Raw genomic sequence first — 16,541 nt, forward strand, 5'->3', positions numbered from 1 at the left:
TGACAGGCGATCCCTTGCTGTCTGTCCACAAACAATATCACTCACTGTCACAAGGTCTTGCCTGCTCGGCTCTGTCTCTCTGTTGCCCCGATTTCATAATTAAAAAAATCAGCGCTGGAAATTTTTTCTTTACCTAAGCATTAAACAAAGCCTGTCTGTTTCTTACACACGAGCAGGGACATTTCACACGTGGGCTACTGCAGCCGCCCTCCGCAGTAAAACTAACTGGTCACATTCAGTACATAAAACATTTTGTTCCATTTGATGTAAAGAAACATGCTGTGCTCTGTGAGCTGAGCTCTGTGTTGTATAATTAGACCCTCTGAACATGGGTGGTGCTCCAATGGAAAACAAAACAGATCCCATCCTGTTTTAGGTGCTTTTAGAGGCTTTGAGAGACAAACCCTCCACCTATTCTCTGCAGGATTAAAAGGGTTGGAGACACCTCTGTCTCCCTCCTGGCATCACATTTGTGTGGAGCATAGGGCATCTTGGTGTCATAAAAGGCACACCAAACATATCCACTGTGTTAAATGAATTTTCACATCAATCAGTCACACTGTGCGGTGGTTATAATGACCTCTGGGTCATCATGGAGCTCACTGAAGAAAGGCTTTTGTGTAGAAATGAATAATATTTCACAACCTGGCAGGACAAAGAAAGAATGATCCTGTTGTTAGACGTTTTTAGCAAGATGACTAACTATAAATCTAATTAAGCAAAGCATGAGTACTAAATATATACCCATAATCTACTTTCTACTGTGAAATCAGACATCTCAAAAGACAAAACACTAATAGTACACAGTCCTAGTTAAACAGCCAACAAGCAAATTACCAAGCCATTATTTACACATGTCTGTCCAGCATTGTTCAGACTGTCATGACAACTAGAAGTGCAAACAAAAAGTGCACCCAGTTAATCCAATATAACTGCCTGAAGGGCCGGAGGCTCAAGTGAGATCAGTTTCCATCCAAAGAAGGAGCCTAACAAGGTGAAATATCTAATTAGCAGGCGAGAATGAAATCAGCAGGTTTTGTGTTTGATTGGACAAAAAAAAAAAAAAAACTTTTCTCGGCAGGCGCCGGAGACTCACACATGATTTAAAGTCCAGTGATACATCACTTTTTAATTAGGGGCCAGACAACTCTGCTGCTGGTCCCTCTTGCTCAGCCCAGTCTTCTTCTTCCTACTTTGAAATCTGCCTTCCCATGTATGAAAATAAACAAAACTTTGCACATAGGTCCATGCTCATTTGTGTCCATGGATGTGAGGAGGAGTGGGTTTTTGATGAGCTTGTCCTGGGCTCTGGATAAGGTGACTGGAGGTGAATGGAGTGGAGGAGGGTGCAACGATTGAGCCTAAAATGACAGCTGACAGGAGCAGAGAGGAGAGCAGATTTAAAGTTTGGCAGCAGCAACATGAATGACTGAAGAAGATCGTGACAAAGTCTGTTTGGAAGTTGAAGTAGTGGGAGTGGGATAGAGAGAGAAATGTGAATGCATACAGCATAAAGAAAGTCTTTCTGATTAAAATTAAGGTTGAACTTAATTTTAAAACTTTTAAAAATGAAGAACAAATCAGTCTTACATGCTAGGAATATGCCGCTCACATGAAATTTTCTCACACTTGGACCTGGCAGGAATTACAGTGTCCATCAATCTGTTTTGCTCAAAAACTGTAAAACTGTAAACCTGTCTCCTCCAACATTTTTCACTCAGTCCACATCAAACTTGCTACACGGCATCTTCAGACTGCCCTTCACAAATGAGCCTGCCAGAATTTTGAAATTGAGCCCACAGTGCATCAAAATGTTTTAGTGTAAACAGCCACTGTGAATTCTCACAAAGTAAATATCCAATGTTCATGCCAAAGAACAAAATTTTCACGTCATGATAGAAGTAGTGTGGTAAATTTAAGAATTGTATTTGGAATAACTTTTCGCAATATTGTGAATTCTATCCTTATGTACACTGTTGCAGTCAATGGAAAAAAAGAGCATATTTAAACATCAGTTTCTCACTCATGGAGTAATCAGTCTTTGTGGAAATTTATTACAGATGTCTCTGTTTGTCAAGATTAAGTACAATTTTTGTTGTTTGTGATTAGACATTTTATTGCTTTTTTTAATTGCAGCATTTGATATCCACTAAATTATTGACATTCAACAAAATGTCACCCAGTGATTGCCGAAGTCATGCTGCAAGGCCAATCTAGGATTTCTCACTTGGTAGGTAACTCAAAACGATCATGACTTGGCCTTGGTGTCTAAGATCAGGGTTCCCAAGGATTCTTATAAAGTCTTAAAAGGCACTTAATTCGTTAATCTAAAAAAAAAGGCTTTATGTGGTATCAAAAGTCTTAAAAACGCTTAGCTATGAGAAGTAGGATTTTATGACCCTTTTTTTCTTGCATTGAATTGTATAATCTTAAAATCATTGGTAACAACCAGGACCTGGTTACATTTTGAATTATTTTTTACTTAAAGTAGCATCTTTATCTGCAATATTGATAATTCAGTGATCTGATGGGTTGTGTTTAACTGCATGTATAAATGTGTACATGTGAGTTTATGCTGGTGTGTACTTTTGCTGGTCAGAGATAAAAGATACGCATCACAAGTTGCTGAATCTTTACTCTTTAGGCATCTTGACATCAGCTGGTGCAGCTCCAACACTCCCGACCAATAAGATGACAGGCATTCTTGCTGGAAAGAAATTCAAGACGTGACTTTCTGATGCCATTTGCCATTCCAGTGATTCCTTTTTTTTATGTCTGAGTGTCTTGTGGGTTTTCCCCACATGGCACAGACCTCTCTCACCAACTGCCAGTGCCTCTCCTCTGCCTCTCTGAAGATGGAGACACATTTGGCGGCACACCAGCTGTTTTACTGAAAAATGTGTTGCTCTCGTCTGGCGGCTCCTGGCATTCTGGCACATGATCTTGCGGTGGAGGGTGGACACTTGGCGGCGGGATTCCCTTGCAAGGTGGGGCCAGGGAGCTACAAAAAGGAGGCGTCTTTTCGGGTGCCACATATTCAACTGTCTGCATCCATATCTGACACTGTTTTTTCTTCTCAGTGTGATGGTAAAACTGCTTTCATTCTGTGAAGGTCACGGTATCAATAACCCACAAGTGCAATGTGGTTAATCCCTTTGGATTAGGGCCAAGATTTCATGTGAGGCTTTCAAAGTATGTCTGAGTGCTTTCAGCCAAGCCATGTCTGCAGTAACACATGACCTCCAAAAGCCACTGTGAACTAGCTTTCTTGCACTTTAGAGCAGAGACAACAATGATGATTTAATTTGTTATCCTTGAGGTTTTGTGAGTCAGCTTTGATGCTACTCGCTGGCGTCATCACAGAATTCATATTAACTCACTTAAGTGTCATATTCTCCTTTAGGGATGGACCTTTTCTCCCCTTCTACTTCAATGCTTTGTTAGGGAGCAACTGAGGACAAAGAAAATGCTATGTGAGTGATGACCCCTGCTGGTAGGATGAGGTAAGTGCAACTCATTGTCATGTTTTTCCCAGCAAGGCATTACAACTAAGTAATTTTGATGGTTTTTTGCTTTTCTTGGTGTTTAAACATATTTGACATGATCTACATATTATAGAAAACACTATATCCAGCTATACACGGCCTTAAAGCAGCCACCCCTTTGTCTCAAATGCCCCTGTCATCAAAAGCAATACAATAGCTCCCCCTGTAATCTGATATTGATAAATACAAGCTGCATGTCCCATGCGAGACCCCTTCTGAGGTTCTGTATCTGTTCAGTAGCTGATATTTTTAGCTGTGAAATCTGTCTGACAGATCCCCTACAGCAGAGATTCCCAATTAAAAGAGTCGGCGCTGCCTCGTGCCAACGCTTTCAGAGCAGTGAAAACATGGCGAGTCACTAATGAAGTCTGCAACAGAGAGCTGTCACGTACAGGACTTGTGCAGACGCAAGACAGACAGTCAGAAATTACACTGATAGACTGCACGTTTGATGAGTGCTTTCTTTGTGGTGGTGGTGATGCTTGTTCAGCTGCAGACGAGCAGTTTTGTGCATACATTTGAGATTGCTGAGAGCATGAGTAACGTTTATTTCACAGTCACTATACCTTATAGTTGTAGTTGCTGAACAAAGACTTTGGTGTGACTTGAAAGATAACTGTCGCCAACCTGGCTGACTGACTCTGTGGGATGTAGGGAGCACTGTTCCACAATGAAAATGACTGGGTAATACAGTGTTTTTCCAAATCCACCTATGCACAGTTAGGCATAGAGGAAAGAACACTAACAATAGTCCCTTTATTGCTGTACCTCCCATAGTGTCTCTGGATCCAAGCACAACCCCCAGTGAGAGAACAAACGAGGAAGCACAATCAAAGATATGGAACGGTTTCTGCCAGGAAACAGTCCTAATTGATTTGTGTCTTTGTCCCTCCAGTGCATTTATCCTCAACGCAGAGCAGTGGAGGACAGAAAGAGGACAAGAGAGAAAAGTAGGAGAAAGAAAGCAAGAGAGGCCATCAGAGGTCACCCTCCGGGACCGCAACCAAACCGAAGGGAGTTTCCGCAGACGCTCTGTGTCTCGAGCCAATCCATCTCCACAGACTGAGATTCATCGGGGAGAACACCTGCACCACTCCGCGCTGTGTGCTGCTTTGCCTGCCTGTCTTCCTGACTGCAGCAACATCTGGCAGAGGAGCAAGTGGATTCAAAAGGAACATCTGCAAAGCAGCAAGCAGCCAAGTAAACAAACACTCCTAATGAAAGTGGTCACAGTTCCCAAACACAAGGCTACATTGTTGACCACCTATTTTCCTTAATTAAGACCATATCAAGTATTGGCACTGTTTTCTCCCTCCCAGTTTATTGGGGAATATTACAACAGCTCAGAAGACAGCTCACATGTGTCAGTCGTTGTTTGATATATCACACATGCACACTGTGCAGGGATGTGCTGTGATATACTGCAATACTTTTTTATTGCTCTATTAGCAAGGTAAGCAATAAAGTGCAACACAGGGAGCAATGTTCTAAACAGCATGCAGCAATATGGAGTCAGATAAGGGCTGATTTTGGGGGGGGGGGAAATGCACTATATGTTGCACATAGCAGTAAGCACCATGCTGTATATTGGGCAATAAATATATAGGAGGCAAAAATATCCTTGGGGTAATAGTGCTCTTTAACTCCTTTAATGCAGTAAAGTTACTTTTGTTCCCGTTTTGCATATTGTTATCGAAAAAAAATCTTAAATTCACTACATTTTCTCTCGTTCTTCTTCACAAAAGAGCCCCGAGACACAATACAGGATCCCTCCAATGCAGCACAGTTCCAACATTGAGACTGCACACTTGAGCAGGAGTGCATACTGTAACCACAGACGATTGGCTCACGGCGATCATGTGACTGCAGACTGTAGTCCCCTGTGTTAGGAAACAGTAATTGAGGCTTCCATATGGTATAGATCAGATGTAGCCTTCACCACAGCATTCCTCCAGCACAGAGGCTCCACGCTTGTATCCACAGTGAAAACTGAGCTAATCAAACAACTATCTGCAAAACACTGTACTACATATTCTCTCTTTTGTTATACCATATCTCACTTACTAGACTACACACTCTTTTTACTGGAAACAAAAGCTGCACTCTTATGTTTTGTTGTAGAAGCAAATATTTTTATGCTATACTGCAGCATCATCTTATAACATCCAAGAAGAACGTATGTGTTTGTCGTGGGTGTTAAACAGGAAACAGTGCAGCTGGCCTTTGCAATACAAAACATCCTTTTTGTTTTTCTTTCTATGCCATACTATAAATTCCTGCCCACTTTCTGTTTGCCCACATGCATTCAGGTCCACACATTTAACAAGGTGGTTGTAATAAGCCTGATAGTCCCACAGCTCCCTATGATGCTGCCAGAATCCTGTGTATCCCATAATACCATATCATCAGTCACCGTGCTGCCCTCATTGCACACTGTGTACATAATGTGGTGCAACTATTTGCTTTACAGTTATACTCTGACAAAATATGAGCTAAAATATGTGAGAATATGAGCCGTGCAGGACGCTGTTGTAATGTATAAACCTGCATTGCAGTATGCAAATGATTTCCCAGCTTGATTCATGATGCCAAACTGGTGCATGTGGACAAAAGGGGATTATTATTATGGGAAAATACACATTAACAACAGAATTTGATTTGACTATATCACTGAGCTAATGTAAAGACTCTAAAACTACATTTAAGAGTAATTGTAACAGTGTGACAGGAGTATCCCACGTTAAATCTCATCCAGACTGCCTAAAAGCAAATTATATGAAATGCAAAATACCTATAATACCTATAACTACATAAAGATTTAAACAAAAGTTTGCTACCCTAACAATTAGGCCAGGTATCATACACTTTCTGTGATGTAATCTTTATTTTCAATCTTCATTTACACAATTACTGTGACAGTGGTAAACCTGTGGGTTAAAAAAAACCCTCTTACATATTAATTAAATATACCTAAGCCTGTTCCTCTTAACCCCATGGGGCCCTCCCCTGATGGTTCAGGGACCTCAATTGACACCACTAAGCTACGGGATTTGGGATTGGTTTTAGGGATGCTTAATTTGTTGTGCACCAACATCCAGGCATGTTTGTGTTTTATTAGCAAACTCATCAAATGCGTGCAACTGAGGTTTTACCTTCAAAATATACTGCATTTTTTTGTTGTCATATCTGCTAAGTAAGAAAACTGTTTTTTCACCCTTTCAGCTACATGAGTAACAAACTAATGAGTATGCGTGTAAACCAGGGCTTATTTTCTTTTTTAACATCTGGGGATACATCATTGTAAGTGAAGGGTTTGGGGATCCTCCCCCAAGTAATTTCAAGCATCGAACATTTATTTCCTGCATTCTAGTCACTTTTTGCACCAATTTGTGCCTTTTCTACACCAATTTGTGCTGTAAATGTCACGGTACTTCCTGCTTCAATTCAAGGATGTTAAAAAGAGAAGTCAGGGCGTCACATTGCATCATATCATTAAGGTGCAACACATGCGCAGTAAAGTCTGATCTGCACTTGTCATACAGCTCAATAGCTGGTGCACTGTAATAGAACATGGGGTTTGGGGATCCTCTGACAGAAAAATGTCAGCATCAAACACCTAATTTCCTGCATTTGGGTGAATTTTATGCATCAATTTTTAGTGGAAGTGTTACGGAACGTTTTCTTTCAACCATACATCGTTGTTTGCCATACATGACAAATTGAAACCATTGCTTCTGAGGTTGCATGCTGCCAACACCTGCTTTACCGAAGGCATTATTGTTGCTTCTCTGAGTCACACTCTAGCAGTTTGTTGTTGTTTGTTGTTGTCTTAAGTCACATTTTTGTGGTTTTGTTGTGGGGAGGGGTCAAATGCAGGTAAAAGTGTGGATTTTGTTTCATCATTCTGGGGGGGGGGGGGGGGGGGGGTACACATCTGAAACACCAAAAAATTTTGAGTGTCAACTTGATTTCCTGTAGTTTGGTGATTTTTTTCTGTACAAATTTGTGCCTTTTCTGCATCAATTTAAGTTAGGAGTCTTCAACGTTTTTTTAGGCCAAGACCCTCTTGGCTGCAGCTTTCCTGCAAGTGGACGTGGCCTCACTGCATTCAGTGCCCCCCAGTGTCTCAGAGAAGGGACTACTGACTATTTTTGTCATGAGTTTGAAACAGAATTTTATATACTTGGCAACTTTTTCAATCATTTCAATTGGGCTTGATGCTTACTAACACATTCCACATTTTTCTGTGATTTTCTCTAATTGTTGAAAAACAAACGAACAAAAAAATTAAATGATCAAACTGTGACTTTTAGCCCTGACCAAAAGATCCTGGACATAGCAGTGGTACAAAACAGTTGAATGAACAGCTCTGAATGGTCACAAATCAGTACTGTATAGTTCATAGTCTTTTCACATGTTTTCAACTAATGTTTTCCAACATGTATAATGTATTTACATGTAAACATGAATTCAACATTATTAGCAAAGATAATTCAGCCTATTCATAGAAAACACACATTTAATTTACAGCACACAACATCAACGGTAAGCTAACGTTCACCCATGTATCCTTGTGCAATCATGTGAGCTAGCTAATGCTACATCACCTTGCTTCACCTGGAGGACTGCTTTAGGGGCCTCGGGACCCAGGCTTTAAAAGTGTAATTGTATTTAATTTTGTCCAAAAAAAAAAAGTCCTCAGTTACTTTAATATTTTTATTAGAAGGAACAAATGCACGTTCTCAATATTGAGGGGGGCATGTGCCCTGTCACCCCCACCATAAGCTACTTCTATGCTAATGTTAACTAAGTGAATGGGCTAATGGTTGGTTGATGAGTCAGTGACATCACTAGTGGGACAACAATGTCTGTGGCGCAGCTATGTTTAAAAAATGCTAACAGATAATAGTGACAGCTGTAAACTAGTAAATAAAATATTAATGTGTTACAGTAGTTGTCCTGAAATGTAACCGGCGAACTTTAGGTTTGGTGAAAATAAAAATAGTGTACTGTCTCTTTAAGGTTTCTGAGCTCGTCTGTTTCGTATTGATCAATCCTCCATTTTCCAACACACAGCGGCGGCAGTGCTAACACAGCTCCGGCAGGCAGCGAGAGAGAAGAGAGCCACCCCTCTACCTGGAGAGGAAGCCAGGGACCGGGGGCAGTCATGGCAGCGAACATGTACCGGGTTGGAGGTAAGGTGGAGGGGGGGAGCATTTTAAAACCTTCACGGTGTGTTTTTATGGCGGACTCGCCACGAACCGCCGCGGGTCTTTTATGGTATTTACAGAGGGAGCGTGGTCCGTCTTTCCTTCCCTTCTTTTATTTCCCTAAAGCTAAAGAGCCTTGTGCTTCACAGATGATGATGGTGAAGAGGAGGATGGTGATGAAGAGTAGCGCTCGGCTTACTGCTGGATTCCCTCGTTTCTTTTGTGTTTGTTGTAACTTGCGATGAGCCCGAACTTCGATATGCTGATGCACCTAAAGTACCATGCATTGTGTTTCTATATATTTAAGGTAACATGGCGAACGTATTGTAAAAGTTTTGCGTGCCATTCAACTACTGCCCGGCCACTCTTTCATAATGATAACTGACATTAATAGTGATACACTAACCTGCACAAGCCTTGTTAGATTTACATTGAAGCAGCAAGTAGATGCTTTTATAGAGAAAGTGCAAAGAAAGGAACTAGGATGAAATAAAAAGTTAAAGCTAAGATGGGAAATTGGAACATCATTGCATGCTTAAAGGTGCATTTTGACATTTTTACCCGAGGTTATTTTTTTTTCTTATTTTGTACAGGCATCTCCTGTTAATACCTAATTAAGATTCTTGTTTTCCCCTCCCACTCATTTTCTGCCTATGTTGCTCTGATTCATATCCTGTTGGTACAGTGTAAAAATAGGCACATGAAAGTTACTGCAGCTATAAAATAGTTTAAATAAAGCAGTGGTTGCTTTTTTTGGGGGGGGTGGGGGTGGGGGCTGGATCACTGGGTATGAGACAGGATGAACCAGCACTAAAGAAATGAAAGGATAGGATACGACAATAATCAGATGCTTTACACACACAAAGACGTATTGCAGAATTTTGACTCAATATGCCTTTTTTATTTTTTATTTTTTGCAAAATGTTCTCTTTAAATTTGACTGTCAAAAAGTGTGATCAACCAGGTATACTGTGGATGGCAGGTGTAACAGTTCAGAGGATGGGTCTTTGATCCGTTGGGAGCTGGTCAATCTCTACTTCCATCAAGCAGATATTTTCATTCATGTGTTTGATTGCAGTTGTAGTCAAATTGCATACTTCTCTTTAGCTGTGTGCAAACATGTATGTCAAAGGGAGCTGGAGGGAAAGCGAAAGTGATTGTTTACATACGATCACTGATTATAATTTAGGGAAACACGTATGCTGTGGCTCTCCTTGGCATGTCACCTGCATCAAAAATAGCCTGTAGTGAACGTCATAGCCCGCTTATTTAGTCAAATGAAACAAGGCCTACCTGAGTGAGAACAGGATTATGTCCAGAGCAGGGCAGAAAGTTAACACTTCATCAGCCAAATGTTGCTGAGTTTAGTATGTCTCTTCACTCTTCATGCCAGCTGAACATGTGTGTCTTATCTGCAGAGCTTGCAAAGCAGTAGACATTTGTGATGTACCTAATTTCCTTGCCTGTCTGCCTTCTTTGTAGCTTTAAGATGGTGTATTTTGGCCTCATAGTGTAGTACTCAGCCGTTATAAGTGAAATGCAGTAAACTGTTCACATTAATACCTCAACAACTATCAACCCATATTCAGGTTGTCCTGCCTGACCAAAATCGTAGAGTCACAAATCAGCTCACAATTTTGTGGCCTGCTGGAGAATCGCAACTTCCCTCAGCCACAGCAGTTAGATTTTAAGGCCCAGACACACCAAATGGACATAAAAAAATTGGTGGATGAAGGTTGACTGTTGTGTTGCATCGCCTCACCTGTGTCTCGGCCAAAACGTTGCACTGTACACACCACAAAGACAAGAGCCCACAGCCAACAAGCATGTATGGTCTGCGCCTGCTTAAGGGATATAACTCTCTATAGCAGCAGGCAGTGGTAGTCTGTGTTTGGCATTCAAAAAGGGAACCGGAAGACCGTCATGATGGATTCAAGATGCTAGTTAGCCAGTTAGCACATTAACAACACAACCCAATGTTGAAAGAACAACAAATATTAACCTCGTGCTAGCCAAATAACACAGTTACAAACTGTTTTTGCTAATGAGGTCAATGGCTAAGAAAAATCTTCCCTCATATAACAAGTCTTGTGCACTGAGCTGCCAGTCATAGTGATTTCATTCACAAATGTCTCCAACACCGACTGTTGTTTTAGATGACATCATTAAGTGACTTGATTGAAATGCAACACTGTGCTGCTTTCTTTGTAGATCTGTCCAAGACTTCATACTGTTGATCACAACAGTTTGTTGAAAGAGAAGTTGATTTTTCTGTGGGCTTTGAGTTTAAACTGTTGTTGTCGAAGGTTTAATCAAGTCCCTGTGTGGCTGATGAAGGTGCCCCTCAAGGATTGATATTCAGCCCATTGCAATTTACTCTGTACACACATATTAATATTAATTTTCTAACTAAGCAGTGTAATGCAGATTTTTATGGGCACCCTACTGCAGAAATGAGCTGCAACAGAGCTTGAAGTTAGAAACGCTCATTCCTCTGAGAGACTTTAAAGCTTTACTAGCTTATATTTTTAAAAACAGTGGTGATTGTTGTAATTAGTGTGGAGTGTGTATGTGTGTGTGAATGAATTTTCTGGGTATGCGCAATATGGTTTTAGGTCTCTCTTGCAAAAGAGATTGTGATCTCAGTGAGATTTCCTGAATAACTAAACCTGAACTATTTTTTTTTAATTGATCCCATGTTTAATCAGGTACATCCCGTTGAGATCAATGATCTCCTTTTCCAGGGAGACCTGGCCAAGACAACTAAATAATACCATGAAGTTGTTATCTTCTATCATATTAACCTTTCAAGTTATTGTTCACCCTTGGGAAGGCAAAATCAAAACATTACAAATAGGCCTAATTGTGTAATAACCCAAAACTAATCTGAAGTCACAAAGCATAAAAATCACATTACTGAATAAACATACCATTAAATTATTTTTCCACAGTGAAAATAATAATGCAGATCAAAAAGAAGCACAAAAATAAGAATAAAAACAAAAATAAGCCTAATAATTGACTGAAGCTTCTCCTGAGACCAATTCAACCCAACATCAGAACAAAGAACCCTTGGAAAGATGGCTGCCACTTTGCAAGACAATGCAGGATCATCTTAGAAAAGCAATGACTTCCCTTGTGATTGAACCGTGAACAAAAGCTGCCTCCGAAGGCCCTGATGTCTTTGTTTTTATCGTACAAGCCACACGCCACTCTTCCTGTGCCTGCAAGTGGTCCCCCCTAGTGCTTTCCGTCCAGACACAGGAAAGTGTTGGTGGCTAAGTTAAGACTATATCATAAGTCTTATGATGTTAATGGTGGGAAGGGAAGAGAGGATAGCCCAGAGTTTATGTGCATTGGCCACAGAATTTTTGAAAGTCTTGACCTCGAAACAAGAATCACTAAGACTGGCTGCAGACATGTATGAGACAATGAGAAAAGATATAGCTTTGTTGAGATCTTGATTTGAACGCTTTAAAGAAGAGGTTCATTCCCAAGTCTGTCTAAAAACATTACTCAGGTGCCCAGATGTTCATTAAAACAGTTTTTGCTTGCTGTAATCATTCCTCCTATTCATACTGGCCATTAAAATATCATTTCTGACTTTTCAGTGTAAGGGAAGGGGGGGAAATCCACAGTCCTCCTCCTGTGCAAAAATGCTTCCATTTATCTGAAGCTAATATTGGGCTTTTGAAATCTTTAGGGGGTTTCACATCAGCGACCAGGGCCCGGATCCGATTACACTTGTTCGCAAAGTCCAGTTTGTTTTATTGTAGTGAATATTGTATATCGCATCCGGGCACGGTACGCCAGCCTGTTCTCCAAGTCTATTTGAAAGGATGGTCTAGAGCAGTGGTTCTCAACTGGTGGGTCCTGGTCCAAAAATTGGTTGCAGGTCCATTCTAAATGGACCCCAAGGGATTTGCAAACATGTCAAGTTTGTAAAAGAAAAACACTTTATTTTGAAGTATAGTGAATTTCCGGCACCGGGCTTTTATTTTGAAGTGCTGTATCGTTACTAACGGACAGCTACTTCAGAGAGACACCAAACTGAACTGAACTCGATGGCCAAAGTATGTGCTGAATATATTAAACTATGTGCACCTTGAACTAATGACTAAGGATAAATCTGGACCCCATATCTGCATCAGTTGGGAAGAACTGGTCTAGAGTATGGTTTGTGTGTAATCCATACGGTATGCATCAAGTTTGAACAGCAACTAAACCAAAACAAGGAACTGGTCTGCTATTTAACGTCCCTACAAGGAGTTTTTAACTGGTCATGAAACAGAATCAATTTAATATCGATACCTCTATAGATAGCTCAGGAGCAGAGCTTTGCCTCCCTGCTTCGGCGTTACCCACTGATGACGGTCCCTGGTACAGTAGTATCCTTCTCTACACTGAAGCACAACAAAAATGTCACATAGTTGATGATACTTGGTAGGGGACACAATTACTAGTGTTAAAGCTGGGGAGGGGGATCATGCTTGGACATGGTATGAATCAGTTGAACCTAATACAAGATGCCCTTTATCTTTCGTCATGATGACCGCATGGTAACCAGTGAAAACAGGTGACTGGCCAAAGCAGTGCCTCGCTGGATGACGTTGCATTGCGGCAAAAGTTCAGCCAGGTTCAACTTTTTTTGCTAGCAAACAATGCTTTATTTTTTTTTCCATAGTCTTCTGCGCAGGCACCTCCACTTCACCAGACTGCTCCCATTCAAATGAATGAGGGGGCTGCGCTTTCTCGCAGAGCTAACGTCAGTCTGAATGTGGCCTTACTTTGACGAATCAAGTGTGTGTCTTCCATGGTTAGACTTTTGAGGACAAACCCACTTCAGTGTTTCCTCAAACAGTGTTTCTCAGCTGAGCTGCACTGAAGGAACATAAAGAGGGGATTTTGTATTAAAATGACTGGAACGTTAGAAGATAGACATTTGATTTGTACAGATAAGGCCTGATATTAGCCTCAGATAAACTATGTGTTTTTGCACAGAACAAGGACTGTAGATTAAGAGGGGATCTGTTAATGGCCAGTATGAATAGAAGGAGTGATTACAGCAGACAAAACCAGTTTGAGTATTCATAGACAGACCTGAAAATTAGTGAAGCCATCCTCTAAATAAATACTTGTTCTGCGGCTGTTGGACTGCGACAACTCTTGTACAGAATGTGCTAAATGTGTTGCAGTGTTTACTAACTTAAAAAGTGACAAACTTTGTTGTTGGTGCCCACATTTCTTTTTGGCTGTTGGCTGGTGAGGATTTTCTCCGTGCTGCCAGTTATGATTCAGACCCTGCTTAAAGGTGTTGTAATGTTTACTAATCTACAAACTGACTAACTTACAAACTTTGACAGTGCCCACACTTTGTTTGGCTGGTGGCTGGTGTTAATTTCCCACGCTGGCAGTTGCCTCTCTCGCAGGTCTGGTGGGTGTATTTGCAGAGTTATGTTTCGAGGCTTGCTCGCCGCTGTCCTGCCAGATTCAGGATGATCAGTTAGTCGGACAGATGCATGACAAGTAGCCCGTTCGTCATGTTTCTCTAGAGGCCAAACTGCACATCCATCCATCACAATAAATTGTACTTGCTGCAAGCTGCCGTGTGGCGTCTTGGCGGCACCTCTTATTTGCATCTCGAAATCTGGCCGTCTAAACTTCCCAGAAATAGATGTTTGAGAGAGAAGCTTTGTGTAAAGTCCACACACTTTTGCTGATTAATCACATTTGAATAGGAACAAGCTGCAGTGGTGGCTGCAGCACAAGTGCAAGACACATGCATGATGGGAGTGAAGTTTCTGCCACAGTTTATGAGATATAAAAAAATCCCTCATTTCTTAAACATTACTAAATAGATTAAATCTGACATTGATGAAGAAGTCATATTTTATGTTTTACATAAAAATGATGTTCAGTGTGTATTATCTCCAAGGTCAGCAGAGAGGTGCGGAACAGTATGTAAAACACCTTTTATCTGTTATCTGAGAGTAGACATTCACCCTGCTGATGGGTCGATCTCGCCAGTTAGAGCGATATCAGAGTGTGAAAACGATGAGTGAGTTTGATTCACAAGATTAGACTACCTGCCATTACTATAGAAACCTCCATCCACACTATGACAGACTGAACCATAAGCTCCTCCACGGCTGCTGCTCACAACGACAAACACGTCACTGTGTGTGTGTGTGTGTGTGTGTGTGTGTGTGTGTGAGTGAGTAAGTGAGTGAGTAAGCATTGGGTGGGGCGTGGGGGTATGTGCGCATGGACAAGCGTGGGCGGATGTTCACGTTCCCCGCTTCCTGCTTCTCCATCTCCTTGCCTGGCTCCTTCTCAGCCCTTTTCATCACTGTCATATACTGTATAGTACACTGTACTGTATAAATACACCGCTACTGTATTATAATTGGAGGCCTTTAAATCCTAAATCAAGCACATACATTTAGCTCTAGATGCTTGATGTAATTTTTTTCTGTGTTCACATTCAGCTGATTTAAATTTTGTAGTTTAATACAGTATATTTATTTAGGCAAAGTTCCAAGATTATTTCTAAAGGAACATTTGCCCCCTTTTATGTCAGTGATTCCCAACCGTTTTTCCTTAAGGGACCCTTTTCTATCATTGAGTTTACTGACGACCCCTTTAAGTGACATTTCTATGGATACTTTATAATGCATAACAATAACAGTACAGAACAGTTGATAAACTGTACAATAAATAGTGAGAACAATAACTGCTGGAATTTTATATAAAACAAGCGATTTAGATGGGTTTTGGGCAGACCATTTTCTGCAAATATTTTTCCTGATATTTTTAGTAAATTTTCATACAGTTCTCCGTGTGTATTGTGTATTTTTAAACTTGTAACAGTGATACAGACTTAATAGGCTTTTTTTTTTTTTTTTTTGGACAAATTCAGTGTTATCGTCCCCCTGACCCTTGGCCATCGATTTATTAGCACTTGAATCAGTTTAATTGTGTACTTTTCTAATGCAGGACGAGGCTGTCAAGCACAGAGTAAAGGCTCTGTGAATTTAAGTTGTTTGGACTTCAAAAATAACAGTTTTATTTATTTTTTCATTTAACTTTAATGACTAAAACGCTAAGATAAAAGCCTATTGTATATTTTAAAAAAAGAAGCTTTTTCACACCCCTTAAAATCAAGAAAGCCTTGTGACCACTGTGAAGCTACGGTGACAACTAGTGGGGGTCGGAACCCCTTGATTGGGAATCAGTGTTTTATGTGGAGGTCAAGTCAGCATTGATGGTAAATGTAGTCAACTGAAGCAATAAATTCATTCATACCTTTATTTAAGACTTGGGGAATCAATTTAGGGAGACCCTCATTTTCAGTGATCCTGACCATGAACAAAGGCATTAAAAACAATCAATACACAAACAAAGAACCATCATGCATATCAATTAAAGCAGATGTTAAATCATACAAAACAACAACAGCAATAAATGATCTCTAAAAGTAGAAATACAGCATGATAAATATGCTAAGGTGTAGATGTACTGTTAACCGCATTTACATTCAATTAAAACAAGATTTAAGATAAGGCATTTAAACAGCCATGAAGGTGGAAAGGTGTCCAAGTTTAAGGACTTGTGCAGTTTATTCCATGTATGAGGTGCACTGTCAGAGAATTACATTTTTCTTAGTTCAGTTCTGATTAAGGAAGTGTGAAGCTGCTGCATGCTGTATTAACTAAGACAGCGGAGTTCTCTGCTCGCGGAGCTGTACCCGCAGTGCCTACATGTACCAGGATGCACTGCAGGTGGG

The 16,541-nt window shown here is 40.6% G+C and overlaps 1 protein-coding gene across 4 annotated transcripts in view; it reads left to right on the top strand.

Moving 5' to 3' along the window:
• The first annotated feature begins 8,606 nt into the window (after positions 1-8,606).
• Positions 8,607-16,541, top strand: part of mta1 (metastasis associated 1) — a 79,774-nt gene continuing 71,839 nt past the window's right edge. For all 4 annotated transcript variants that reach the window (XM_033643414.2, XM_033643416.2, XM_033643415.2 and 1 more), the window contains exon 1: positions 8,607-8,740. In XM_033643414.2, coding sequence (XP_033499305.2) covers positions 8,713-8,740 — 28 coding nt within the window. In that variant the 5' untranslated portion in view covers positions 8,607-8,712. The remainder of the gene's footprint in view (positions 8,741-16,541) is intronic.

The sequence above is a fragment of the Epinephelus lanceolatus genome, chromosome 15 (genome assembly GCF_041903045.1).
Source record: "Epinephelus lanceolatus isolate andai-2023 chromosome 15, ASM4190304v1, whole genome shotgun sequence".
Classification (NCBI taxonomy): domain Eukaryota; kingdom Metazoa; phylum Chordata; class Actinopteri; order Perciformes; family Serranidae; genus Epinephelus; species Epinephelus lanceolatus.